This window comes from Zosterops lateralis (assembly GCF_965231275.1).
Source record: "Zosterops lateralis genome assembly, chromosome: 9".
Lineage (NCBI taxonomy): Eukaryota > Metazoa > Chordata > Aves > Passeriformes > Zosteropidae > Zosterops > Zosterops lateralis.
The window spans coordinates 19297293-19325264 of NC_139769.1; the positions used below are offsets into that span (position 1 = coordinate 19297293).

General features: G+C 38.9%; 1 protein-coding gene across 1 annotated transcript; it reads left to right on the top strand.

Moving 5' to 3' along the window:
* The first annotated feature begins 96 nt into the window (after positions 1-96).
* On the top strand, positions 97-27495 carry SLC30A7 (solute carrier family 30 member 7). The gene is made up of 11 exons (XM_083867939.1): positions 97-215; positions 370-471; positions 4563-4676; positions 6118-6205; positions 7864-7990; positions 8978-9127; positions 10702-10752; positions 12661-12796; positions 20566-20656; positions 21582-21731; positions 22534-27495. Exons 1-11 carry the CDS (start codon positions 136-138, stop codon positions 22579-22581), a joined length of 1137 nt encoding a protein of 378 aa, XP_083724065.1. The 5' UTR covers positions 97-135; the 3' UTR covers positions 22582-27495.
* The last annotated feature ends 477 nt before the right edge of the window (positions 27496-27972 follow it).

Genomic DNA, 27972 nt, shown 5'->3' on the forward strand with positions numbered 1-27972 from the left:
GCGCGCCCCCTCAGCCCCGGCCCGGCGGCGCAGGCGCGGTGGCGGCCGGAAGCGGCTGTGGGCCGGCCGGGCCGCGCTCCCGCCCCGCCCGCCCGACCTGCCGGCCCGGCGCGCCGCGGCCCCGCCGCCGGAAAGATGCTGCCCCTCTCCATCAAAGACGATGAGTACAAGCCGCCCAGGCTCAACCTGCTCAGGAAGGTGTCGGGTTGGTTCAGGTAAGCGGGCCGGGGCGGGCCGGACCGGGCGCGGCCGAGCCCCCGCGGAGGGGCAGTGCCGGCTGGTGCCGAGGCGCCCGGGCCGCCCGTGCAGCGCGTCCGGCCTCCTGCCGCTGCCCCGGCGGCCGCTGACCCGCGTGTGCTCCGTGCGCAGGTCGATACTGGCGGACAAGACTTCCCGCAACCTCTTCTCCTTCCTCTGTCTCAACCTCTCCTTCGCCTTCGTGGAGCTGCTCTACGGCATCTGGAGTAACAGGTAAGCGGGGCGGGGCGCGGCGGGGCCGGCGCGGCTGCAGCGCGCAGGGAGCGGCGCGTCCCTCCCGGCCAGTGCCACGTCTCCTCTCGGCGGGGCCGGGCCTGCTGGCAGCGGCCGCTCGGCACAGCCCTGGGGAGCTTCCCCCGCCCGGGACCGCTCCCGTGGGCAGCGGCCGGCTGTCCCCTCTGCCGGCTGCCGGAGAGGCGGGGGAGGCGCGACTCGGCGCGGTGCGGGGGAATGTGTTTGGGATTGCTGCTGTGCTCGGGGCTTTGCTGAGGAGGAAGCCTGGCCTTGGCCCGATTTACGGAACTCGGGAGCTGTAGCTGCTGCTTGCCACAGAGATCCTCCGTTGGAGAGTGTGGCTTCATCCGTAGATTGACAGCTGGATATCGCTGCCTCAAACATCCTTGTCTCGAGGGAGAAACTGGATTTGACACATCCTTGTATAGCTGAGTGGTACTTTACGTGGCACAAAAATCCACAAGAGTGGGAAAAATGGAGGAGACTTGACCAAATTGCTACTGAAAAAACTGTAGCAAAAATATAAGAAGAAATGCAGAATAACTTAAGTACTGGTGTACAGTATAAAGGTAGAGAACAAGTGATGGTGCTGTATTTCCATCACACTTCATTAGTGACAGGGAAATTGTTTTGTGATGTTATTTCAGTCTCTGTTAATAGGTCAGTTCAGAGTGGACTGGTGTGGAAATGTCATTTAAGTCCAGCAGTGTCCTCCTTACCAAAAGCTGCAATATGGACACAAATTATTGGAGCTCTTAAAAGTCCTGGGTGAATGCAGTGATGTGGATTTGGAAATGGTTGCATCCTAATATATGCCATATTGTTCTGAATCTCTCAAATAACACTATAAAGTCCTCAACTTTGATTACAGTAATTGCTAATGCGGCACCAGTGAGCATGCAGTGCTGTCATGGGCACAGACTATCTTGGCAGCATCCAGACTGTTTTAATGTGTTTGGTTTTGGCTTTGATGTTGATTCACTTTGCAGTTGTGTGAGGGTTATTGTATGCATAGTCTGTCTATTTGAGTATGGATTTTTTTTCCTAATAACTCAGCAGATGTAAATATTTTTCTTAGCTGTTCTGATATAAAGAGCTTTGTGTTCATGTGGCTTTGTTCTGATGTGCATCTTTTAGATGTAACAATTTTTTTTTGGTAGTGTGACCTTAAAAAGTCCTGTATATGAGATAACTAAACCGAAAAATTTAAGTGACACTTACAGAACTTTGTCACTGGAGAATATGGCATATTGGAATTCAGAGGACACTTATTTTTGTTCATACTTAAGATTAAGAATTAGGATTTACTGCATAGCCATTAGTTGAACCTTTTGTTTATATTTCAAGGCACTAGTTCTGGGTATCTCTAAGTCTAGATTTTGGGCTAGAGCAAAACAGTGTCTTAGCAAGCACTTCTTTAGAAGAGAGGGGTAGCAGAGGGTTTGATGATGAATGTCTTCAGTCAAAGCAGACAGGTTGGGCCTTTGAAGAGCAAACATGTAATAAGCAAACAAGGAACTCTTTAGGGAGAATCATTTTGTCATTTTGAAGACACACTTCCATTGCTCCTCACATGAGAAATTCTCCTGAGCTTCTGTTTGCCAAATAGCTTGTGTCCTGAACACACAACAGAGCGCTTTCCAAATGCTTTTTGAACTCTGTCAGTCTTGGTGATGTGACTACTTCTCTGGGGAGCCTGTTCCAGTGCTCAGCCACCCTTGGGGTGAAAAACCTTTTCCTAATGTCTAATCTAAACCTCCTCCAACTCAGCTTCATGCTGTTCCCTCGAGTTCTGTCACTGGTCACGAGTTTGCTGGCTGAGAGCTTGTTTGCTTGTTTAAGGTGGAAATTTGCTATGTATGCACATTTGTTTATTTGATGTTAATCTGAATCAGCTGTGGAAGTGTCATTATTTAGACACTGTGTTTGAGTACAGGGTTTCTACTAGTTTATACTCTGGATGATGTGTTCTACAGGAGTTCTTGCATGCATCCCATGTTGCTGGTGGTTCACTATATTGCTGGCTGTTGACTGGGTCACTTGATTAGTCCTCACTTTGCACCCATTTTTTCTAAGGTCTTGTTACTTTACAGGTCACTTTAAAAAAGCTTCAGATGTAATGAGACTGGTCTCTTACCAGGCCTCCTGCCATTTGTGCAGCTCAGTCACTTGTAGCTGTACCTATGATACAGAGCACGGTTATGCCACAAGGTGAATTGCATTGCTGACCCCTGCTGATAAATCCACGCCCCTCTGGCTGCCTGGAATTGTTAGCTTAGGTCTTGAAAGCAGCACAGCTGTGTTGGTGTTGCACTTAAGGTAAGTCTTGCCTTAGTGAGATTTGCAGGTGTGAGTACAGTGCCATGGTAACTTGCTGCATGATTTCTGGTTATAGAACTTGTATGGGGTTTTGTTAGATGAGCAGTCCTTACACATTTCTCTTTCTCAGAAGGTTCTATTAAAAGAAAAAAAACAAAACAAAACCAAAACAAACAAACAAACAAACAACACAAAAACCCCAACAACAACAAAAAATAAAAAACAAAAAAAACCCCCTCAAACACATCAGAAAGCATTAGCTCTCTCTGCTTAGCCATACTTATTCCTTCCGTTTCATAATCAGTACATCTTAGGGTTACTGTCACTAAATACCTTCTACCTGAATATTTGATGTGCTTTGTGGTGAGATTTTTTCCTCACTGGATCTTCCTAACTGCTCAGAACCAAACCTAAAATAAGCTATTTCCCTGAAGATGCCACCTGTTTTTGGGGAGGGGGAAGATGTCACCAAAACCCTTCAATAATTCAATAGCAAATTCTATTTTGCTGCTTCATAGGCATCCAGCCTATGGGTCTTGTTTTAAAGTTTGTTCAGAACAGCTTCATCTCTCCTGCTTCAGGGTACAGCACCTGAGGACAATATACCATGCCATCATCCCTCTGCCTTAAATGTTACAGTTGTGTGTATGTATGTGTCCATAAAGTATATCTATAAATATGTAGAGCAAGACACTTGGTCTTTCCTCTCCTTCAAACCCACTTCTTCCACTGTTGAGTGTTTCATCTGAAACACTTAAGATTAATCTTGTAATTGTTTTCAGTAAGGCTGAAATGGTTTGGCTTTTTAGTGTGAAGTGGTTGTTGGAACTTTGGCTAATGAAACTTTGTATTTGACTTCAATCTGAATATGTGTCTCCTCTAGAACTCGTTAAACCAGTAATTGCTTCTTGTGCTTCAGTTTCCAAGAACTGAGTTGTGTATGTAAATATTCTTAGATAACCAAAGAACTGGGAAAATGGAACTTCTAGGACTGTTGTTTAGCAATTGCTCAACAGTACCTCACTATCAAATGTCTTTAAAAATATGAAGCATTTTTTTTTCTGTTTCAATGCGTGCACTTCCCTGCAGACTTAGAGAACCTGTTCATGAGTAATTTGGTAAACTTTGGCAATGCTTGTGTGTGGTGTTAACCCCAGTTTACCTATAGCCTCCAAACTGATACAAGTTCTACTGACTGGCTAACTCATGAACTAATTTAAGTTGTTTTGAAGTTTTTAGCATGCTAGTTTACTTTAACTGTGTTTCTCAATCAAGTTTGACAAACAGCGCATTGGTCTTTGAAATAAGCCATTGTCAGATGTGGTCTCTCAGCCTTGAATTTCTTCAGCCTCTAGATCTCAGAGGTTTGTATCTCCTAGTCAGTGCCTTGCCACTGCTGAGGCAAAGATTTAAAGTTGAATTACGTCCATGAGAGATATGGCTGTGGGTTTTTGGTTTATGTCTGTGGAAACCACCTTTCACTGTCACCAAAATCATACACTAGGAGGACTTTTTTTGCCAAGCACTCTTCGAAAGTGCCTTCTCTAAAGCTGACAAAAGCAGTTTTGGCATCATATTTGTGTTGGTGATGAAGTGTGGATTTCTCCTGTCCATAGCAAAACCATGCCTGAAGCTTAGAAACATGGTGTGTTCTGCTAGTGTGTAAAAGATAAATGCCTATGGGATGTTTTTTTTTTCATATTCAACATGTAGCATATGGAACATAACACTTTTTTCCTGTTCTCTTTCAGTTTAGGTCTAATATCAGATTCTTTTCATATGTTTTTTGACTGCACTGCTCTATTGGCTGGATTAGCAGCTTCAGTTATTTCAAAATGGAGGTCAAATGATGCTTTCTCATATGGGTAAGAAACTTCAGGCTGTTACCTTAATGTATTATAGTAAATGCTTAGGTAGTAATTTTTCACTTACAAACAAAAGCTTTTTGTAGAATGTGGAAAAACTATGCTGAAAATGAAGGTTTTTTTAAGGTGAGCTATATAAACATCTAAGTTAATAGAAATAATAAAGATATGAAGGCATTGCTTTTGGGAAGAAGGTTTATCACTTCCAAGATCTCTCTGCTCATACTTGGAAACAAGTTAGAGAGCAGAAAGTTGCCCTGCATTGCCATGTATTAATGGCAGCAGTGAAGAACAAGCACCTGCATCCTGGATTTGTGCTCACAGTGCAGTGAGGAGTGTTACAGGGATTCCCAGACTGCTGGTGTCCCACTCCTCCTTTGGAACAAAAAGTTACAACTGAAAGGAGCCAAGTGTCAGTGATGCTGCATTGGAGATTATAAGCCATGATTCTTGGAAGCAGCAGGGTTTGGGAGCTGTGGGTGCCATTAACACAGATCCCCAAGGCTGAGGTGTGTTCTCCCATACTGCCCTTGGTGGATTTACCTGCTGCAGCTGGCAGTGGTAGGCACTTGGTTCCACTGAGCATGGCAGTTGAGCCCTATAAAACAATACTGGTGGTACAATATTATTAATTGGTAATACTGATTAACAGCAAATGAGTTGCAGCATGGGTATTCCTCATAGCATTATTGACGTGTCAGCATATAGCTTCAGCTGCCTTGCTTCAGTGTGAATCGTATAGTTTGAAACTTAAAGCAGTTTAATTTAGGTGGAAGCTCCAGTGTGCATAGAAGTCAATTTAGAGAGAGTCGTACCATGAACTAATTGCAGTGAAAGCACGTTCTGTGTTAATTACTGCTGAGCATTTAAACAGCTGGTGTTCCATTTATCAGAGAACAGCCACACTTTTATTAAATCTCATGTTTGCTACATTGAAATTACATATTATTCTAACCTGGCAGTTGTTATTGTCAAAATCTGATGTTTGAAATAATTAATTTCTACTTAAAACTTTTACTGAAAATCCACCTTCTAAAGGGGAAACAAATTAATACAGGTCTGTTTGATATTAAACATAACACCAGAAAATTTTGATTAGATTTCACATGCTTATCTTTGTTTGTGGCTTCCAAATTATGTTTATACCATAACTTTGGGTAAACATAATCTTAAATGGAAAGATTTTGACATATTGAAAGATTTCATTCATCTAGATCAGGGAATGGCTGATCTGGATCAGGTAGTTTCTGTCAAAGTACACCATGGTCAGTTTTGTATACTCCTCCATAATTTATGTGCCATCTTTTATTTAGCAAATTTCTGTATAATGTCACTGTTTGAGAACTCGAAGATTGCACTCCAGTCTCTTAAGTTCTAATTTTAAACATTTAAATGAAAGTGGTTGTATAATTTATGTATTACTTTTTTTTGTTTCTTGCAGTTATGTTCGAGCAGAGGTACTTGCTGGTTTCGTAAATGGTTTATTCCTCATCTTTACAGCATTCTTCATTTTTTCTGAAGGTGTTGAGGTATGTTATGAAATCAATTACACTATTACATTCTATAATTAATATGGATAAACATTTGTGATACTAATAGGAATAAATTATTGAAATTAATGAATTGAAAATTTAAATTATATTTGTAATTGACTAAAAATCTGTGATTCGAACAGAGAATAGGGCCATCTGAAATTTCTATTTCATGACAGAGAAACCCAGCTTCTTCAGTGCATCTGTACTAGCTTCTTAAATATTTGTGTATTTTGTTTATGTGTAAAGATTCTGTGAGATGGAGCCTGTCCTTTTTTTTCAGCCATTTAAGGGTGTCGTATAAAAGATTTTCACTTCTCGTTAAAGAACAAGTGAGGCCAAGAAAGAAAGGCCCAAACTAGTCATTTAGAGACGTTGGTCATAAGTGACATGCTGAGAAGTTGGACCAGCTTGTTAAAGAAAGAGCACTGCTCTCCAGATCTTAAAGTCTGATATAAATGCCAAGTAGCAATAGCTTAAACATTTACAAGGGCTCTTTACTTGCCTTTTTTTTTTTTTTTTTACATGATAGTTCAGGTAATAATTTCAAGATTGAAATTTAGACATTAAGGGCAACATCAAGAATTAAGAGTAAAACTGATAACTATTTCTAATCAGCTTGAATTAAGGCTTTTACTTCTTAATGGGAAATATGCTGTAGATTTGTTTAGACTTCTGGTTCAGAGTAAGTCTATTAAGTTTTTCTCTTATTAACAGAGAATTGGGAAGAGCTTTCTCTACACTGAACATTTTTCTACATTTATAGGCTTGTAAATACTTCAAAATGAGTTAAAGCTGGGCTGAAATTGCCTAAAAGCCTGGGAAAATGTCAAATCTAGAAACAGGACCAAAACTTATTAGAAAAATTAAAAACCATGACAGGGTCGAGGGTAATATTTAAACACAATTCTCTTCCTGCTGATCCTAGACCTCATGCTAAGTATTCTCTTTGCTTGTGATGGTGACTCTCTTTTTCTCACTTTAAAAATTCACTGTGCTAAATGTTTTATTGTTTTGCTGTTTACTGCCTGTATCTTTCATCCTTGTGGGGAGACAGTGAATGTTTTTCTCCTCTGTCAGTAGTAATTTACATTGATCAACACTTAGCTTCAGATGCAAAGGTACTGGATCTATAATGTCACACCGAGGAAAAAAAATCCAGAGAAAATAGGGTAAAAAAGAATTGAAAAAAATTCATCTAGATTTGAGAATTTCTAAAAAACATCATAATTTGTTCTGAGTCTTCATTTCATTCCCTTCATTGCCTCACCTTTCTGAGGAGTAAGGAAGAAATGGCATTCTACCCTCTTACAAGTCTTATAGGTGACTTAAGCAATCCACACACTGAAACAAACCTGAATATATTCAGATTATATTGAGCCACATCCCACAGCATAACCAAATCCTATGATAAAACTGAGCTAGACTCTCAGAATATTCTACTGTACTTTCACAGCTTTAATAATAGAACTTCATTTACAGACACTGAGAATTGGTGTATCATCCCAAAAACTGGCAGTCTTGAGTGTTTTTTAATGATGTCTATATATATGTTATGTATGAGAATGTTCCTGTATCTAAGCAGTTTTGTGGTGCCTTTTAATAATGTAAAGAGATTGTAAAACTCTACATTTGCTTTGTTTCATTTTTTTTAGAGAGCACTTGAGCCTCCTGATGTCCATCATGAGAGACTTCTTCCTGTTTCTATACTGGGATTCATTGTAAATCTTATAGGAATATTTGTTTTTCAGCACGGAGGTCATGGGCATTCACACGGCTCTGGTAGGATGTAACTTCCAGTATTGTTTCCTTTCTTGGCAGTCCGTGTTCCAGGGCCTTATTATGCCTCAGTGAGAACCCCAGTATTACATTTGATGTCTTGTTAATGGCAATCCCAACCAAAATGCGTATGTGACCTCTTGCTCTGTTGACTTGTGTGTTTTATTACCAGCCCTGGTATGCCACTGTTGTACTTCTCATGTTAATATCCATTAACTGGAACACCTGGGAGTCCAGAAGCTGCTTTCTAGAGTTCAGGCACTCTCCTGCACCTTATTGAAAGAGATTTGCAGAGCATCGTTTTGGACAAATTTAAGCTGGGCATAAGCAAGGGTCTGGCTGGAAAATTCAGAAACAGTATTTGAACCAAATTTTAAGCATGAAATGATTGTTTCAGATGCTTCTCAACTTAGTGTCTTTTGAATTGAAATGCAGAATTTATTTGTCTAAATACACATGGTAAACACTGGGGCTTTTTCTGCAAAGCCTGTGGGTCTCTCTTTGGGCTTAACATATAAACTTAACATATAGACTAGTGGAAGAGCATAGTCTTTGGTCTTTAAGCAGCAATCTAAGCTTGAATTTTTAATCTGCAAATGACAGTCAATTTCTGCTTTCTTAAAACAGCTATTTTCAAAGTACTTATATCTAATGAAGTGTACATTTTTCAAATTATACTAGAAATCCAGCACAACAAGTCTCAGAAGTGGGAATGTATAAAAGCCCTTGATTTCTCAAACATGGTATATTTTATGTATATATATATTTTATATTGGTTTATTTTATTTATATATATATAGATATAAAATATGTCTACATAGCAGAGCTGTAGATTACAAACACTTTGTGTTAAGTTTCTTATTTAAAGCCATAACTTCAGATGACCTAAAAGATGAATAGGTTTTGAGTAGCTGAGAAACAAATATAAGTGTACTTTTATTCATTGTTGATGTATTCATAAATTCACTCTGATGTGCTGTTTGTTTCTAGGGCACGAGCACAGCCATTCTCTATTCAATGGTGGTCTCAGCCATGGGCACAGTCATGGAGCTCATGGACACAGCCATGAACATAAACATTCCCATGGACACTCCCATGGTCATGGCCATGGCCACTCTCATGGTCAGGATTATTGTCATGGTAAGTTCTCAGCTGATATCATAGACTATCCTGACTCCATCTAAATCTATTTTTAATAACAATTAATAACTTACTAAAAAACAAAAAGAGTGTGTTGTCAGCTTGTTGTGATCATACATGGAAGTAGCTTCTTAAATGTCTGATATGCTCTGCCACCACCACATTTTGTGACTAATTTTGTGTTTCACTTGCAGGAATTTCAATGTTGGTTTTTAAAGATGTTGCTTTACCTCTGGTTTTTGAGTTTACACTGCAATGTGTGTTGGCAAAAGGTGGAGCAGCTGTATGCTATTGCAATATAGTGAAATTAGTTACCAAGTACCCCATTTCAATTTTTTCAATAAAATCAGTTGAGAAAGTTGAGCTGTTTTGCTACTGTTCCCCATTTGTATAATTTTTACAGTTCAAGATAATAGAAAAATTAAGCCAGGGAACTTTGGATGCTTATGGATTGTTAGTTTTACTTGCTTTGTGATCTCAAATAAGACTTTACCCATTTTGAGTAGTTGTAATCTGTTTTAAGATGGTTATGGAAAATATACTTGTTACGTTGGCTATGCTGAAATCTTTTCTATAAAGGCAAACAATCTGAGGAGAGACACTGATGTAAAATATGGTCAGTAGCCTTCGCTATGGGAGAAGAGCTTCTGTAGGTACCACCTATTTGGAACAATGCAAATGAGGGCCTTGTGATAATGCAGGGTCCTCAGTCCTTCCTGCCTAAGCCATAAACTGAGATCTGACATGACCCAAAATGTGCACATTCAGAGCAGGAATAGTGTGGGAACTGGCAGACAGGAGGTGACAAGGAGTATAAAAATACTTACTTGTCCCTTCCCTGCTATTCTTAGAAAATTGGCATTTGTTTTCCAGTAGTTCTCCTGGAATTTGGTTGGAAAGCAGGAGCTCCCTGCTTCTGCCTCTTCTTGCCTTTAGCATGGCCCTCACCTTTGTAGACCAGAGAATGTAGCTAAATGTCTCCTGCAGTTTGATATTGAAATCAGCTGCTGTGAAAATGATTGCATATCTTCACTAGAAGCCCTTTGCTATCCTTTAACAAGTTTTTCTTAAAATATCTTTCAGATTAATGCTACAGAGGCATTAATCTGCTTGGATGAGAAGATTTTTTACTTATTTGTTCCTTCTCCAAGTCTTACCCTTGTTTTTTTACATTAGGTATAAATGCTTGCTTAAGTGAAGTATTTCTGGTTAGCAAATTTATTTGACCCTACTCTTCTCACTTGCATTCATGGCTTGGGTTCTTGAGGGGTCTTATTCTGCTATATACTAGCAAGGTCTTACCTCTCCATTTGTTTTAATTAAGAACAAGTGTAGATAATTTATTTTTGTACATACCTATGTAGAAATTTGTTGTGTAACGCAATGTTATATTTTAAAAAGAGCGTTTTAAGACTTTTAACTTAATTGCTGCATTAAAAAACAATAGCTTGTGTAAAAGGAAGTGATTGGGAGCCGCCTGTCTGTCCAAGACATTCCTGAAAGGAAGAGTGTAACAGAAGGACCACTAGAGAGAGCCTTTGTCTAGGTTAATATGTCAATAATTGTCTTCACAGATGACCATTCCCTTGAAGTAATGCCTGGATCCAGCAAACAGATTTTACAAGGTATGATGAGAATAAGTATGATGGTTTATTGGTTTTATCACAGTCTGCCTGCCTGTGTCTGTCACACATCTGTTTTAGAAGGCTCTTCTGGATAAATGCCACATTTTTCTCAAAGGAGCTATTTAATGAAGTTCCATTCCCCCTGTAAACAGCTCTGCTGTATCCTGTGCATGATTAGGTGTTGAGACATAAACAGAAGTCTAAATGTAATGCAGTGTCAGCACTGTTTAAAAGATACATCCCAAAATCTGGGGTTCAGCTTCTGTTCTTGATGCTGAAAAATTGATGAAAAACTAGGAAAAAGCGGTTAAAAATAGAAACCTAAGGAGCCTGATTGCAATATATGTTCTGTAACATGAAGATACAGATTGATATAATTGTTAAAGAGTACCTCAGCTTAAAACTTGCATTTCATCAAGCTCTTAGAGTTGGTTTAGAGCAGATGGGAATGCATCTAAGTTTATTGAAGTAGTATTGGAGTCCCTGATCTCCTGAGCACTAGTTATGGATAATTTAGATGTTGGTTTTGAGCTTTGTTTGGCTATTTGTTGGTTTTATTTTGATTTTTAAATGTTCAGAAGTTAAAGGGAGACAATTATGAGATGTAGGAAGTAGTAATTATTTGGCATACCCAAATGTACATAGGCTTTTTTCTTATTGGATGATTTTCTGGCTTGTTTGTAGTCCTTGAGAAGGAACATGTACAAGTTCTTCCAGAATTTACAGTTCACTGTATTGTGTATATGTATACTCAGTACTTCAGTTGAAGATACTTGAAATATCTTTTTGATATCAGTCTTTTTGTGAAAGACTCATTTTAATTGAGGCATATTAAAAATACCTGATTTAATTTAAATTTTTCAATACTGAGGGAAAAACCCCACTAAGTGATGTGAAGACAGTCACTGTCAGGACAATCACTCACAAGCAATCACATGCCAGCAGCAGATCAATGCCTAGGGAAGTCTGAGCAGAAGCTATTTGGGGAAGACAACACTCTAGTCTTATTGGGGAGCGTGGTGTTGGATGGTATGAAACGTCCCTCTGGTCCCTTTGGATCAGCTGGCCTGGCTGTGTGCCCTCCCAGCACCTTGTCCACCCCAGCCTTCCTCCTGTGGGCTCATGAGAAACAGAAGGCCTTGATGCAGGCTGCTGTGGAGAAACCCAGCTCTGCCCTAGCCAGACCCAGTACAAATGTACACTTGGAGAAATCCTCAAAGAGCTGCTTTATAGTGGTGTGTTGTTTTTACAAGAGGGGATTACCTGTCTGGAGAACTGCACTCAAAAAGCTGTTTCTGAACGACTTCCAGTCACTGCCAGCAGAGAGCTCCAAAGGCTAAACTTTGACTAGCTGCAAAGTGTGTGTTTCTTTGTACTTTAAGGCAGTGTTATTCTTCAGAATAAGAGTAAGGCTTTTCATGTCTACAGTATTGTTTAATTCTCAAAACTATTTGTCTTGGATTTATTTACTAAATAACTTCCAGAAGGTGTTGTTAGTTAAACATTAACAAGTGTCAAAGCTTTACAGAACTGTTTCTGTTAACAGTCTGTCCATCTTATACAGAACTCTACTGTAGACATCAGGGAATATGAGTTTCTGTACTATAATAAGTGAGTATTGAATGAACAAAGTCCAGCTGTAGCTGTTAATCACTGTTCAAGTTAATAGCCTTGCTATGAAATACCCATTACTGCTAAGTGCATAACAGAATGAAGAAATTCTTCAAATGGCCCATATCCTACAAATGCATTAAAATCTTTGTGTATTTGACCCAAATCTGACCACAAATTTAAAAAGTATAGATCATATTATCTAGTTCTTGAAACTCCTTTTTGTAAAACATCTCTGAAATGCTCTATTAGCTTTAAGAATAGTAACTTGTAATGGTATCACTTGATCTCTTACAGGTGTATTTCTGCACATTGTGGCAGACACGCTGGGAAGCATTGGTGTAATCATATCTGCTCTACTGATGCAGAACTATGGTCTAATGATAGCAGATCCTATTTGTTCCATGCTGATAGCACTACTTATAGGTGTAAGGTAAGTGTTGCTGTCACTGGTATTTGGTAGGATTTCTGATGCTAGTTACAGCAGAAATTGCAGCTCAGAAGAAAAAGGGAGTTTGTTATGCTAATGACTTACAACATTTGCTTTTCTTCCAAGAGTGATGTGTTAGCTCTGTTTTGTGCAGCCATTCTGGTGAGCTCTTACATGAACTACTAGCTTTCTTTTATTTTGCTACAGCTACAACTTTCACTCTTAAATCTGCATATTTTGTCCTTATTTGCATAATACTACAAAAATGTCTTTCAGGTTCAAACTGTAGAAAGCTTCATCTCTGTATTTAGTACATGCTTATATAAACCAATGTACTCCAGTAAATGGAGCAGAATGGTTTCAGGGCAGCACAGTTAAGACTGCTGGCACAGGATGTGCCCTTGTCCTTGACAAATCAAGGCTGCTAGGTTTTAATTTTGTTTTCTTGTCTCAACAAGAACTGTCTTTTCCTTTGTATTTGCACCCTGAGACATCCTTATTCCTGTTAGAGCTGATGGAAATGCTTCATGTACTTCTGGATTTCATAGTTGTTTCTTACCAAGATCACTATGAATGTGAAGCTATTTGGATTAGACTGGTCAAGCAAATATTTCATTCAGTGATGTTATGAGGCTTTTTTTTGGCAGCAGTTTCAGTAGTGCCATAGGGCAGTGTGCCACAACTCTAGTTACAGCCTAATAACTGAACACCTTTGTCTGTTCAGCAGTGGTGAGTGTCATCTGATGAGCTGCAGCTACTTCTGCTCATACCATGTGTGGCATGTTTATGGCTTGTGCATGGCAGCATTCACAAGATTATTGATGTGAATCTCCCTGTTCAGTCAAAGTAGGGCAGCAGGCTTCAGACACAACGCCCACAGAAATATCTCTGCTAGAAATCACTGTTAAATCACCACTTTAATATAAACTTTGTTGATTTTGACTTCAACATCCTGTAATTTCATAAATGACAAATTACTACAAATTACTTCTAGTACTGAAGTCTCAAAAAATGGGAAAAAAAAAATGTGCAAGTTTCTAAGGGAGAAGAAACCATTGCTGAGGCAGAGGTAGTAGCTGAGTAAAACGCAGGTTTCCATACACTTTGTATTTCAGGGGTCCAGCTTTGTGTACAGCAGAAAATACCACATGAATGACAATTCATTTTTTTCTTCCATTCATACAGTAGTTGAAATAACACCAAATGCCATAATAGAGTTGTCATAATAGTGCTGTTTATAGGTTTTCTAGCACAGGTGGAAGGAATGTTTGAGACCCCTGTTTTATGCTGAAAGTGCTGGAGAAGTTCACTACTGGATGTGTGTTTTGATCTGGTCCTAGACTTCAGCCTGTAACATTATTTTGTTGGTCCATAATGCTATCTATAAATGATCAGTAGAAAAATTCTGCTGTCAGTGCAGTGAGCTGCATCATAGTTGATAGAAGCAAGCCTGCATTTCTTGCCAGCTGACACATCCTGGCACATCAGTGGAGCAAACACTAATTCAGGGTTGGGTGACTTTGTGTTGGTATTTTATTTGCTTTCTGAGCAGTCCAACAGACTTAGCTATTGATGGTTTTGCTTGAAATGCACTTTAAGATCATAAATAAGATTACTGGCATTTTCAGGTGGCTGTTGAGAACTTCAGTCCCTTTTTCTGGTCTTTGACTTTAGTAATCTTCATTTAGACTTCTAGACATAAAACCACTGTTAATTTTGCCTTATTTATTCTTCACTATGCTGTGTTTGAAGTGTCCTTTAAAAATTAGTGCAAAAGGGTTTTCAGATGTTCCTGTATGGTGGTCTTCTGTAACAGTAATATGGGAACCCGGGTGATACTTGCTAGGATATATAATAGTTTTATACTTAATCTTTTAAAATTACCTAAATATAACCCAGAGAAAAAAACTACTGAAGTTCTGTGAAATTTGAATTTGAGGGGAATAAGATTGCAAAATACTTTAAATTGGAAATGGCAAGAACTGTGCCTAGTTCAGGGGATGTGTTTGGTGGGGGGAGGAGTAGATGTTTTGGGATTTGTTTGGTTTGGGTTTTTTTTTTTTGTCTCTCCACTCATGAGATACTTGTGGGTTTGAGGTGGGAAGGACTGAGATGTTCAGTTTCTAGTATAGGAGCTGCTGTCAATTTCTGTGGGCCAGTTTGAAACCTTGATAAATAATTTTTGAGGTAAATTTGGCTTCAGATTAAATAATTGTCATCTGTTTCAAATGAATATTTGTTGGTTTTGTTTGTGTCCCTTTTACTGTTAAACCAAGGTAAGATCAAGTGGAGTAAGTATGTGTGTGCCCCAACAAGCAGATGCCATTCATGTGTGTTTAAAAATCAGGATCTGTTCTGTAGTCAGGATCTTTGTGGCTGTAATAAAAGCAGCCCAGTTTCGAGCCAGAGATGCAAAAGCCAGTCATTCAAAAGTTTTAATGGTGTCTGGGGACTTGGCCCTAATTGGAACTGTATCCTCCAAGTTATTGCTTAATGGGCTGAGTTTGACTTACAGAGTCTGCAGGGTATGAGTAGGGGGTAGGTTAGATTCAGGACTTCTGTTTCTCTGTTGTTTTGTTAGGGTGTTTTATTATTGTGAAGTTTTTTTTTTTAGTTTGTTTTAGTTAGGTTTTGTTTGGGGTTTTGTTTTCATTTTTTAATCAGTATTCTTTCTATGATACTTTTGTATGCAAAGAAAGAATAAAGGCAGAACAGAAATCCTTATTGCTTTTTATGGAACTATGTCTGGTGATAGAATATCAAAGCTATTGCATGAGAATGCAGAGGAAAACCATTGCTCTTAATCCAGGATTGCTTGTGTCTATGTGAGATAACTGTTTATTCATTTTCTATTGAGTGTGTGCTTGCTTCAGTGTTGGGCAGCTCTCTCTGGTTTATTTGAGGATTGCCTGCTACTATTAGTGGATCTTCTCTGTTCAGGTTTCTGAAATGATGGCCACACTTGCCAAAGAAATCGCAAAAGTACCTGTATAAGATGACAAAAAACTCACTGGTGCAGTTTAAAGCTGTACAGACTCCACTTGGTAACCTGTTTTGCCTTGTGCATGTGCAGAAGAATTAAGCAGTGCTTCTTTAGAGAAGTCAGGCAGTGCTTTTAAATCAAATGGTTGAGCCTTCTTGTAGACATCTCTAATTAGTGCAAATTGTCAGCTGCTGACACAGTTGGTCTGTTGTTCCTGTGATCCTTTGCTAAGGGTGCAATGGGGTGGCATTCTCTGCCTAACTCCTCATGAGTTAGCACAGAACATTCTGACTGCACAGTGAAAATCGTGTGTGGGATCTGAATTTTCCTGGATGCAGCCATTATTATCTGATGACTCTTTCCTCAATTTCTCTGTACTATCTCATGCAAGTAAAGCACAAATAGGACATGCTTAAAATAGACAAGTCTGTCTTACCAGCATTTAATTTTTTTTTTTTTAACAAAAGTTTGACTATTTCACTGTAGTTAACGCTGACACTCTTCAAGTTTTTTCAAAACTGTTGTCCGCATAATTATGTGCCTTGAATCAGGAAACAATTTCCCAAGTCTCTAAACTGCTTTTAATGTTTAAAGCTAAATACTCCTTTAGTTTTTAACCTTAGTATGCTAAGCCTTATACTGAAATGTTGAAGCAGTTTTAGTATTTCAGTCAGTTATGTGAAACAAGTCACCATGCAAAAGCCACAGCTCTGGTATAAATCAAGTTTTTCCTAAACCACTATTAGACCCACATGTTTCTAGAAAGGCACAGTAGACTAAATCTGATACTAGATTACACAGAGCATGCAGACTGCATATTAAGTGGTTAAAGAAATGAGGCAATTTACTTCAGTCATTCAGTGAAGTTGTTTCCACGGGTTACATAATTCTTTTGCATAAAATCTTGAGCTCCTTGGACTCGATATAATATGAAGAGCTTTGGGGGAGGGTGTGCCAGTAACATTTGAGGCCTTTCATGTTACAGGCATAGCAGTCTAAAAAAATTACTTTTTTAAAATTAAGTGCTGCATTCATTAAGATTCAGGAGGACTTTTCTATAGCAAAACTCCTCCAAACTAGTGTGTTTGTTGTTGGTGTTATTCTAAGCCATTATTGCTAAATGTCAAGCACTGCCTTTATTTACAGGGTAATGGTACCTGCCCGCCTTGCTTGAGAATCAAGGTACTACATTGTTTTGAGAACAAAGGATTCAAAATCAGTAAAGCAAATGTTAAACCTGTGGTCCTTGTCTTGAGCAAAGCTTGCAGTCTGATTAAAATTGCCATCACCTAATAAATTTTTTTTATTAAAGTTCTGAAATAGGCCAACAGTCCTCACACTGCAGATATGGATGGTGGTTGGAAAAAACCCCAGAATCTGGAAAATTGGCTGTAGATTTTGAGGTGTGGTATTTGAAGAACCCTAACTGGTCTTGATCCTTAGCAATGTTTGTTTACCTTCCACAAAACTTGTTAGGAACACCTCCCATTTTCTGTAGTGCTGAGAGCACTGAATGAATTTCCTGCTGTGCTCTGAAAGGCGTGTCTTTCTAAAGGGTTCTTCACCCGGAGTTGTTTTCAGCTTTGCAGTCCAAGATCATGACAATGCCAGGGTCTTGCTGGCCATGCCTACAAAACAGTGGCATAAACAGGATGGCACTGGAATGGACATGAGTATTATCTGAATGTGATGCAGAGATAAATAAGAGTCTGATGCTGTCACTCCTAATTTTTAAGCAATCCATGCGTAGTAGTGGCATGCTGGATTTATCAGATTCATGCCAATAATTAGTTTGCTTTGATTTGTTTGAACACCTTCCACTTGTTCTGTAACTATGTGTGTGCAAATGTGATGTGCTGTAATGTTAGCTGCCTTTGCTTTTCTGGCTTTTGTGGAGGATATGCTTTTATTCCAGATCTTGCTGTGGGTTAGTTCCTCTTTCAAATTTTATTGTCTTGTAAAAGAGTGTAATATTTTAGATTTGAGGCTTGATAATCAGAAAGCAATGGAATTGTGTCAGCTTTAATAGCAAAGCTGACTGTCTGCTTTTGCATGAGAAAGCTTTCCACTTGGCCAGAATTCAGTGTTACTTGTTTTCCTCAATAATCTTATAAATTAAAACAAACAAGGAGGGAAGCACCAGTGTAGTAGTTGCTGTGGAGGCAGCCATTTATTTTTTTTTTCCACTAATGACTAAGCCAAGAAAAAGAGAAAGCTTGGTGAAAATTTCTAACCATATTTTCAGCCAGCTTGGTTTTGTCATCTTTAAAATGTTTTCTTATGTTTTCTTCAGTCACATGAAGTGGAACTGATATTTCTAGTGCCTCCTAGTGATTAAGTAATACTGGTTTTAGTTAATGTTTGAGAAAAGAGCATACTCTGTGGACTTTTGGTTTTTAAATTAGAGGGTTTGTACTTCAGTAGTATGCATGAAACAATGGAAAACATAGGCATCATGAAACTGGATTCTGTTGTTTGTTGTGCCAATTTGGCTTACAGTAAGATACCATGTGAGTTAGTATCCCTTTGGATGCAGAGGGGCGTCCATGGCTGCCTTGGCTCTGAACAGCATTTGTGGGGGCCTGTCACATCACTACAGCTTTCTTTTGGCTTGTCAGCTTTGCAAGAGATAAACTTTGTATCTGAACACCGGCTCTAAGATAGAGGAAGAAGGTGTGAGCTGGGATATGCTTCAACTTTCATCAATAGTATCAAGCCACATCCTGATTTACCTCTATTCTTTGGACTTTTAAGATGTTCTTGTTTCATAGCCTGTCTCTTCAAATCTACTTTACAATTAATTTCTCTTCTGTCAGATAATGCACATCTGTTTTAGTAAATAGGGTAAACAAGTTGTACAAATTAGACATTTTTGTTAGCTTTCTCTCATGGCTTTTCTCACTCTTAGTGGTATGTTTCAATAAAAAGGCAGACTACTACATTCTCTATTCAGTTAGTTGTTTCCCTGGGAAAAAATATGCAGGCTGTATGTGTGTGGTTTTTGGAACCTTTAGATGCATATGCTAGAGAGGCCTTGTTAAATTTATGAGCATGAAGTAGTGTTCAAAATTCTTGAATTCACTTTGCATACTGAACTTGTGTATTGGTCTTTCAAGGTTTTTAAGAAGCAAACCTGCATTTTAAATAGGGAGTTAAACTGAAATCAATTCACCAGTGGAGTGTGTTGGCAGCTCCAGCTCCCTTTGATGTAGTGCTTGTGACATGGACATTATTTAGTGAGATGGGTTCATTAATAAGAGAACCTTTTTTCCCTAAACTTCTGTAATCCACTGTAGAATGTGACACTCCAATTAAGCTTCCTTTAGACAGATTGACAGTTACTGCATTGCAAAATATTTGTCTTGGTGACAGGTCTAGTTTAGGCAACTCCTGCTCACCCCTAATTGCTTCTTCCTATTTCTGAGCCGATGCCTTGGTGGCAGTGCAAACGTGGGAGGCCATGTGCTGAAGGGCAGTGAATTTGGCTGTACCAACCACTGTGCCTGCAAGAAGACTTAATTTTAGGGTGGTGGTTTTTCCAGGGGTTCATTAGACAAGAGTCACGCAGGCTCTCGCTCCCTCCCACCCCGGCCAAGGTCTAGCCAGGGAGTGAGCTGGGTAGGCCATTAGGCACTGCCCCACCTTCAAATGGAAACACTTCTTAAAAATGATTAGGTCATTTGTTCACATCTGCAAATACACAGCTGGTCTGTGCCATGCATTCCACATCATGAGGTTTTAAACAAAGGTCCTGCAGTGTCCTTTAAAAATTGGTCCAGTTAATCTCTTACAAAAGTTTCAGGTGTGCTTTTAATCCCATAACTCCATGTACTGCAGCTGTGATGCCAGTGCTGAACTCTGCAGCAGTTTCTGAAATGTATAACCACTTTTGGTCTGGAATGTTAGGTAACTTGTATGCTCTTGAAATTAAACTGCTATTTAAGCTTTACTGTTGGGCTATACATACTTGTCCTCAACTTGAAAATTCTAGAATGCTCTACTGAACCAGACATGATGTGCTACACCTAAACAAAAAAATCCCCAAGCTGAATACTTAGTAAGAGTATAACCTATTAGTGGTAGCTTCAGGGTAGAGGCTTACTGGTCTCCTGGTTTTATTAAAAAACAAAAAGTAATAACAATAAAAAAGGGTATTAAATGTCTTCTTAGTTTGCTGATTAAACAAGACCATTTGGCCAGGAGGGTACCTCTAATTGTTTCCATATGTTTAACCCTTGAGCTTGGATGAGACTCTACACTTAGTTCACTTCAAGAATATGCCAAGGTCTGTGTTTCTGACAAAATAACTCTGTTGTAGCTGGACTGTTCCACATTAATTTTGTTTTATGATTACCCCATTATTATCTTTGTTCATAAGAAAAATATGCCTTAAACCAAACACAAAAGCAAGCCCAATTTCAGTTGAGTATTTTATGGTTGCTTGTGAATGATTTGCCATTGAAGTTGGGTTTGAGCTATACAGCTGCTTTGTTATATAACTTCCAAGATACCAAGAGATTTCATCTCAAAACCCATGATTAAACCATTAATCATTTGTGACTGCCCACCAGTTGACTCTGGAAACCATGGGGGAGAAATAATCTTGCCTTTGATAGGACACCATAGCAAGTTTGTCAATTCTTTTATTTTCTGTACTTGGTTTTCATGGCAACTTTCTCAGCATCTGGTGGAAGAACTAAGGAAAAATTTCTCAGCATTAAGGAATCTTAGGTTGCTCCTTGTACCTTTTGGAAATGTAATAATAGCTAATTTCCTTTTTTCTTTCTAGTATTGTTCCACTTTTGAAAGAGTCCATTGGGATTTTGATGCAGCGAACTCCTCCTTCCCTGGAAAAAGCACTGCCTCAGTGCTACCAGAGGGTGAGCTCTTCAGATGTTTTTGCTCTGATCAAGCTGCTGACTGACTGAGCCTCAGCTGTGTGTATGAGGATATTTTATGATGTTTTTCCAGTAATGCCAGTCAAAGGTAACTTAGAATACACAAATGGAGGTACCAGTTTAATTAATACTTTCCCAGAGTCCTAAATTGCATGTAGCTTCATCTCAGTTTGTGTTTTAAAAGTTTCCTATGTTAGTTGAGGAAAGCAGATCCTGAAGCTATTCCTCCCAAAGTACTTTGTGCTTATGCGTAACATTGGAATACAAAGATTACTCTGGATTTGACCTGTTCTCCTACTTAATTTTTCTATTAGTATGCCATGAAGTGCCTTTGCAAAGTTATTACAAAGCATTTGGAGTGCTGCCTTTCCTTGTGAGTTACAGGTTGTAATCATCACATGGAGGGTTTGCTGAAAGTGGAAAGAGGAAAAGACAAAGGGATTGGCAGGGCACATCTAAGCTCTCACAGAATTGTAAATGATATATGAATATATTTGTTAAAGTTAGAATCTCACTTATTGTTTCATGGCAAAATTTGCACATTTGCAAAAAGGGCAGTTTTAACTGGATGCCATCTCAAATCCAGTAACTGTGACTTCTTTCTTGTGAACATCTCCATTTTCAGAAATGGTTTCAGTAAAATATATGTAGAATGTAAATGCAGCAGGGTACAAAATCACAACACATACAGAAAATCGTGACACAGACACAAATCTATATGTTTTCATCTTCCTTACAATAACTGAGATAGTAATTTTGTAGAAGAAATTTTGGTAAAAGATGACAAAATGCACAGTGAACTAGAAGTAAAAGAATGCACTGGCTTTTATAATACTTTCTGTAAAAAAACATAGTACAGACAAATATTTTCTGAAATACACTTTCTAAAAATTGCCTCTATTTTTAGGTGCAGCAGTTGCAAGGGGTCTACAGTTTACATGATCCACATTTCTGGACCCTCTGTACTGATGTTTACATAGGGACTTTGAAGTTATTAGTAGCTCCTGATGCTGATGGAAGGTGGATTCTAAGCCAGACTCACAATATTTTTACTCAGGTATGTCTTATCAGTGGAAATCACATCTCAAAGTGTAAATTGCTTGTTATGTGATGTGACATGGTAGTTCTTATCAAGAAAGGTAAAATATTCCTGAGTTGGGTATCTGTTTTGAAAAGCTTCCCTGCTCCAGCTATATAGAACGATTTCAAAATACTCAATTGTGTTGATGGAATTACTGTACCTCTCTGCATTAGTTTTTTATGCCACTTTATGGAAATAACAGATATAATTGTCTCAGATGTATCAAATGGGGTTGATCTATCTTGACATACAAGGAATTGAGAAAGCAGATGAGGCTTCTCTTAGGATAGAGTTTCTCACCATAGACTAGACCTACTCAGGCTTTTCAGTGCGTTGGCAGCTTGCGCATGTGATGGCTTCCTGGATAGATTCATCATGTAGAACTGGTTTGAACAGCAAGTCCCATGTTACACTCTGGTGCTTGGCTCCATTTTAAATTGACAGTTCTTCAAGCAGCTTGCTTTTCAGGAACTTAAACTGGCACAAAAGAAAGTAAGAATTGCTTTTGTGCAGCTTCATGTGTGGCAGTTATTTGCAATGAATCAGAAGAGGTAATGTGGCAAAGCTAATGTTAATACATCATTATGTGTGTGCACTTGACTGTGTGAAGAACTCCTTACTCATCTGGTGTTCTCTGAGTGATGTGCTAAATGTGGAGATGAACTACAGAAAAATAAGATGTTGAGGCTTTTTGCTAGGTCACTTACTGATGTGGGCTGATGCACAGGAAACTGCTTTGGCTTTACAGTGTTTTTAACCCTCCTTCCCTTTTCCACAGGCAGGAGTAAGGCAGCTTTACATACAGATTGATGTTGCAGCCATGTAGTCAATTTCTGGAATGGTGCTGTTGGACCAAAGTTTTCAGTACTGTACTGGTGTTACAACACTTCTTGAGACAGAGCCTGCCTCCACCACATCTGGAATCAACTGAATAGATTTCTGCCCTCAGGCTACGGAGGGAGTTCACTTCTAAGGAGTAAATATTGAATGAATGTTATGGACTTTGGGTCTTGTTTTTTTTGGGGCCCCTAAAGTTGTAAGTTTTTGAGGGTTTTTTACTTAGTAAGATTGTGGTACTGGAAACCCTGTCATGTCTTCAGTAAAGCTGCTGAAACCACTGCTCATTCCCATAAAACCAGTGTTATAGGCAATTGGAAACTTGTTTTGTAGACAATGTCACAATGGCTGACATGCTTCAATATAATTGTATGTTTGTACAATTGTTTGTACTTTGCAAACTTAATGAACCAAACCATATTGGGTTTTCAAAGTGCCTTTTATATCAGGAGAGCTATTTGCCAGCATAAATATGGAGCATCCAAGGGTTTTATTACTTTTACAAATAATCTTGTATGCAGTCTGATTATTCACTAGTGATGTATGCGGGGGGGTTGTGTACTTTCAGAACTGTAGATGTTAGACTTCCATTATATTTGCATCTTACCAGACAGAAAAATTCTAAATGTAAAAGACAAAGCCGTTGTGAAGAGACTTGCTTCTGAAACAAGCTGGGTATTTTGTTGCACATATCTTGTGAAAATTATTTTAGTCCAAATATTAGATTTAACTCCAATTCTTGGTCTCGTCATACTGTTAAGGGTAATGAGACATTACATGATGCTGCTCATGTTCAGTCACTTAAACGATGGGCAGTTGAAGAAAGATGCTGGTAATGGAAACAATGCTTGAAGTTTTTTATTTTTCAAATTATGTGGTGGAAAAAACTAAATCCTGGAATTGTGAAAGCTTAAGTCTCCTTGATTTTAATAGGTTGTTACAATTTTTATTAAAGTGATCAAGTTCAAATTTTGCCTTTCCAAATATTGATAATAGTTGTTTCTGGTAGTTATACCCAAAATGGAAATAAGGACCCCTTTTCATGCTGTTTTAGCTTACGTTTCTTGCAGGTTGACAAATCTTACATCTTTGACTATTTTACTGTAGCCTTGTTTGTTTTCGCAGGGGAGAAAGTTCTCAGTGCAGTAAGGGTTGTTGGATTGGGCTTTTTTTCCAGAAACATTCTTCTGTCATACATTTTCTAGCATTTGTAATCATTTTACTCAGATATCTGAGTGTCACTTTCAAAAGCAATCTGGTATGTTTGGTATTACAGATAATAGTTCCACTATGCTGCAGTAGTTCACTTAGTAATGGAAGACTTTTTAAGAGATATTTTACAAACAGAACATGGTGAAGTAAAAAGCAAAACAGACATTTTTCTGAGAAATCAAAGCTGCCACTGATTGGTATGGATTTTATGTTTATTTTGGTACCTGTCAGAGGTAATACTAAAATCAAGGCCCTGAGAAACTGACAATGTCTGTGTAGTAAGTGCTAGGCACTATGAAATTACCGAAGATTGATTTGCAGAAATGGTTTATTTGCCACTTGTTGAATACTATATTGTTGAATCCATCACAGAAAAGAAGTTTCTTGCATTCATTCTGTTGTTCCTATATGGCACCTGATTTCTTTTTATGTGAAAACACAACACTTGCCGAGTTCAATGATGGTTGCTGAATTTTTCCAGTTGAGATACTGAAACACAAATGTTGATTTTGTCCAAATCTTGGGGGTGTACTCTTGTGCTTGGAACTGGAAACTGGCTGCAAAAAAAAAAAAAAAGGCAGTACAAAGCCACCTATAATACTGATTTTAATCTTTGCTGTCTCTTCCATTGCCATTTCCAATCCTGTTTGCTTTCCCTGGGGACGCAGGGCAGGGTGCCCTCCCAGCAGCTGCACCTTCCACATCACTTTCCTGGCCTCCTGCCTGGCACTCTGCTGGGCTCTCTCCCTGGCCCACCTGGCAGATCTGTGCCAGGCCCAGAGTTCCTGACTGAAGGTGGAAGTTTCAGGGCACAGGGTGGGGTGCAGGAATCTGCAGAGCAGATTTGAGCGCTGCAGTTTAGGATACCATGTGCATGTGTGCACAAGGGGGTGAAAATCTGGTTGTGATTATAGGGTGGAGGTTCTGTTTTGTAGTGTGGTGCATATAGACTGCTGCTTGCTGCCTGCCAGCAGGACTTCCTCATTTTTTAGTAGTTACTATTACTGCTATTTGAGGCTAGAGGAGATTGGCTGATATCACTTTAAAGGCAAGCACCAGACAGATTCATTGCAATTGTGTCATGATCCAAGAGCAGGCTTTGGTTTCAGTCATCTTTACACCAGCATGTTTCAGGACTGATTGTTCCAGGACTTGTTGAAATACTACAGTGCTGCCCAAGTTGCTGAGCTTGGCGGCTATTTTAGTTTCTTAATGAAAACACAACTGCTACTATTTGTTTCCAAGTGAGAACCTGGCAGAGTGCCTGTTTGTTTGATGGTGGTGATGGTGTTCTTTGAAATGTACATCTGCCAAATGTTTAATATGGGAAATGGAGTGAAAAAGCCTATAAAGCTGTTACACAACAATTTTAATAACTTTCGATAAATTTTTTTGCTTATTATGACTTAGCTGATTGTTGGAAGCATATGAACAAGTCATAGTTTTCTAGCCAAGCAAGATAGCACTTCATTATGTTTAAAATTTTATACTAAGAAATGTATTATTTGTCAAATATAATTGGGGATAGTGTAGGGAAGTCAGATTCAGAACAGAGTTTAGCCTTTTTAGGCTTTCTGAAAAAGGATAAGCATCACAAAATTCTACACAGTGTATGATAGGTTCAGCCAGTAGCTGCAGTCACATGTAGTATGTCAGTAAACAAGGGACATCTGATTTTTTTCACCTCCTAAGGGGATACTCGCTCAGGTTTTAGGAGAGTACAAACCATGCAGTTGAAAGCAAAAGCGCAGCTTTCCTCACCCTGAGAGCCAAAGCACCATTATTTATGTTTTGCTAATTACTTAACAATGGCTGGTTATGTAACACTTGCTATTGACACTTGGCAAGGCATGATTTAAACAAAGCCTTGTGTGAATGACTGACATCCAGAGATGGGTGAATGTCTGCAGATCATGTGCTAGAACTCAGCTTCCTGTTGTCCACTTCTAAATTTTGAATCAAGTTTTCTAAGTGTGGTTTTCTCATGTTTCCATGTAGCTGATATTTACCATGGGGTTACTGGTCTGTCTTTGTGGGTTATTTTTTTCTGTGACTGAAACCAGTAACTTACAACACTGTTGTTCGAGCCTGCAAAATGCATGATTTTTACCACACCTACTGCAAAATAAGAAAATCAAACAAATGTTACAGAACGTCTGTATTAAAATGCCTCAATATTTTTTGTGCTAAACAACTGTGGAAGAAAACTCCTCTTATGAATATGCACAGTAAGGACTGGTCCTTCATAGGCTAATCTGGTAAGTGTACAGCTGTGGATAGACTGGCTCTTTTCATCAGGAGGGCCCCTACAGAGAGCTGAGTTACTCGTGTGATTTGCTAAGCGAAGATGAAAAGTAAATAAATGATTCTGCTTTTTATGTAATAATGCCTACTATAAGCAAAACTTTAGTTGCATCATTAGTAAAAGCTGCTGACACTATTTTTACACAAAAATTGAAGCTGCTACTATTAGTAAAATGGACCTTAGTGACTTAATATTCTTACTTTTTTTTAAGAAGTAAAGATGGGTTTAATGGTGGAAGAAAATTAATAGTTTCTCTTTTTAACTGTTGTAAGTGAACCTGTTCTGGGAATGGAAACAAGATACGAGAGGAGAGAATCTGCTGCTGAACTGCAGTTTTCCATCTTCTGCACATAATGTGCAAACAAATTGTAAAGTCCACGGCTTTTCTTTCACAGTGCAGATTTCAGTTGCAGTTGCACAGTGCACATTTTCAGTTGCATGCTTTTATGAAATGGAAACCCTTATCTTTCTTCATGACACGAAGTCTTTAAATACCAGAGCAACAATTTTAGTTAATAATTAAACCCTGTCATGTTTTCTGCAGTAGCCATCAGATTGTTATGATTCTTGATTATCCTATACCTTTAAGCAGGCTTTTTTTTTTTTTTTTTTTTAAATAATCTCTCTGATCCTCAATACTGACTCAGTAGTTAATTCCTCCTTTACAGTTTTGTGAAAATCCCCATCTGCAGCTTGCTGGGGTTCCCTTTTGGATCTGTCCCCTCTTCAGGCTTTGTTGCAATGCCCATCCCTGTGGGGACTTCCTTGGCCAGACACTGCTATAATGTGAAGCGATGCCAAGCATGCTATGCCTGGCATGCAAAGACTGAGTCTTGCTGGGTGCAAACAGTGCTCAACCTACTTGTCTGTTTCAGTGAGCCACAAAAGGTTCTTGCCTATGTGGTAATTTGGCGGAAATAATGTGTAAAAAGAGCTGGGTATTTCACCTCCCATGTGCATTGGAGCCTCTCACATGTATGCTGGGATCTCGTACAAGAGTTAAGTGAACGCTACAGTATCGTGGCTGCAGTGTGAAATAATGTGAATGAAGCAATTGCCAAAACCATTCCTGGTAGCATACAGCATATTGCCTGCCTTTACCTTTCAGTTACGGAATTACTCTTAGCAGTGAGCTTCAGCTGAATGGCAAAGCGTGTCAAAGGTGCCTGTGAAGAAATCTTGCAGGTAACACAAGGCAGCTCACTAGAATTCTGAAGACTATGTATGATTTTGTTCTGGAATGCTAATGTTAGTAGCTTAGCCACGGCTTGTCCCAAGTGCAATATTAAGAAATTTTTAATGTAATCTTTTCTACTTGAATACAGTCAATATAAAATGTTAAATATCCTATATTGCTGAAAAGATATAGGATCAAATTTCTTTCCAATAAATCTTCAGTTTTAAAAAAAATATGCATACACGTCTGCTTTGTTTTCATCATACTGTGAAGAATAGTTGAAATAGCAACCACCATCATCTACAAGCTGAATTCTTGCAGTCTGTTTGATGAGACTTGGCTTGAGGTTAATTGTGGTTGCTGCAGTTGAGTCTAGCCTTCCATAGATGCTAGCATTAACATATGAAGAAATGCAGTTCTATTCTAAGTTGCAATCTTCTGAACTAAGAAATCCTGTGCAGCTTCTCCCCCTCTTTCACCAGCTGTCCAAAGGGAAACAGGTTTAGAGCATTCTCACCTGTCTGTATTTACTCTCCCAAGGCAAAGATGGACACAGACCTAACAGGTTTTGCACACTAATGTTTTCTATTGGTAAGAGAACTAAGTTTCTGCAAAGTTGAAAGGCAAAATTTATCATCTAATGCACTTACAACAACCTATGCAGTAGGTTTGGTTAATGCACTACA

Coding starts and splice junctions, on each gene's coding strand:
- SLC30A7 (XM_083867939.1), top strand. CDS start 136: ATGCTGCCCCTCTCCATCAAAGACGATGAGTACAAGCCGCCCAGGCTC. Junction 472..4,562: donor TACGGCATCTGGAGTAACAG/GTAAGCGGGGCG, acceptor GTTCTCTTTCAG/TTTAGGTCTAATATCAGATT. Junction 12,797..20,565: donor GCACTACTTATAGGTGTAAG/GTAAGTGTTGCT, acceptor TTTTCTTTCTAG/TATTGTTCCACTTTTGAAAG.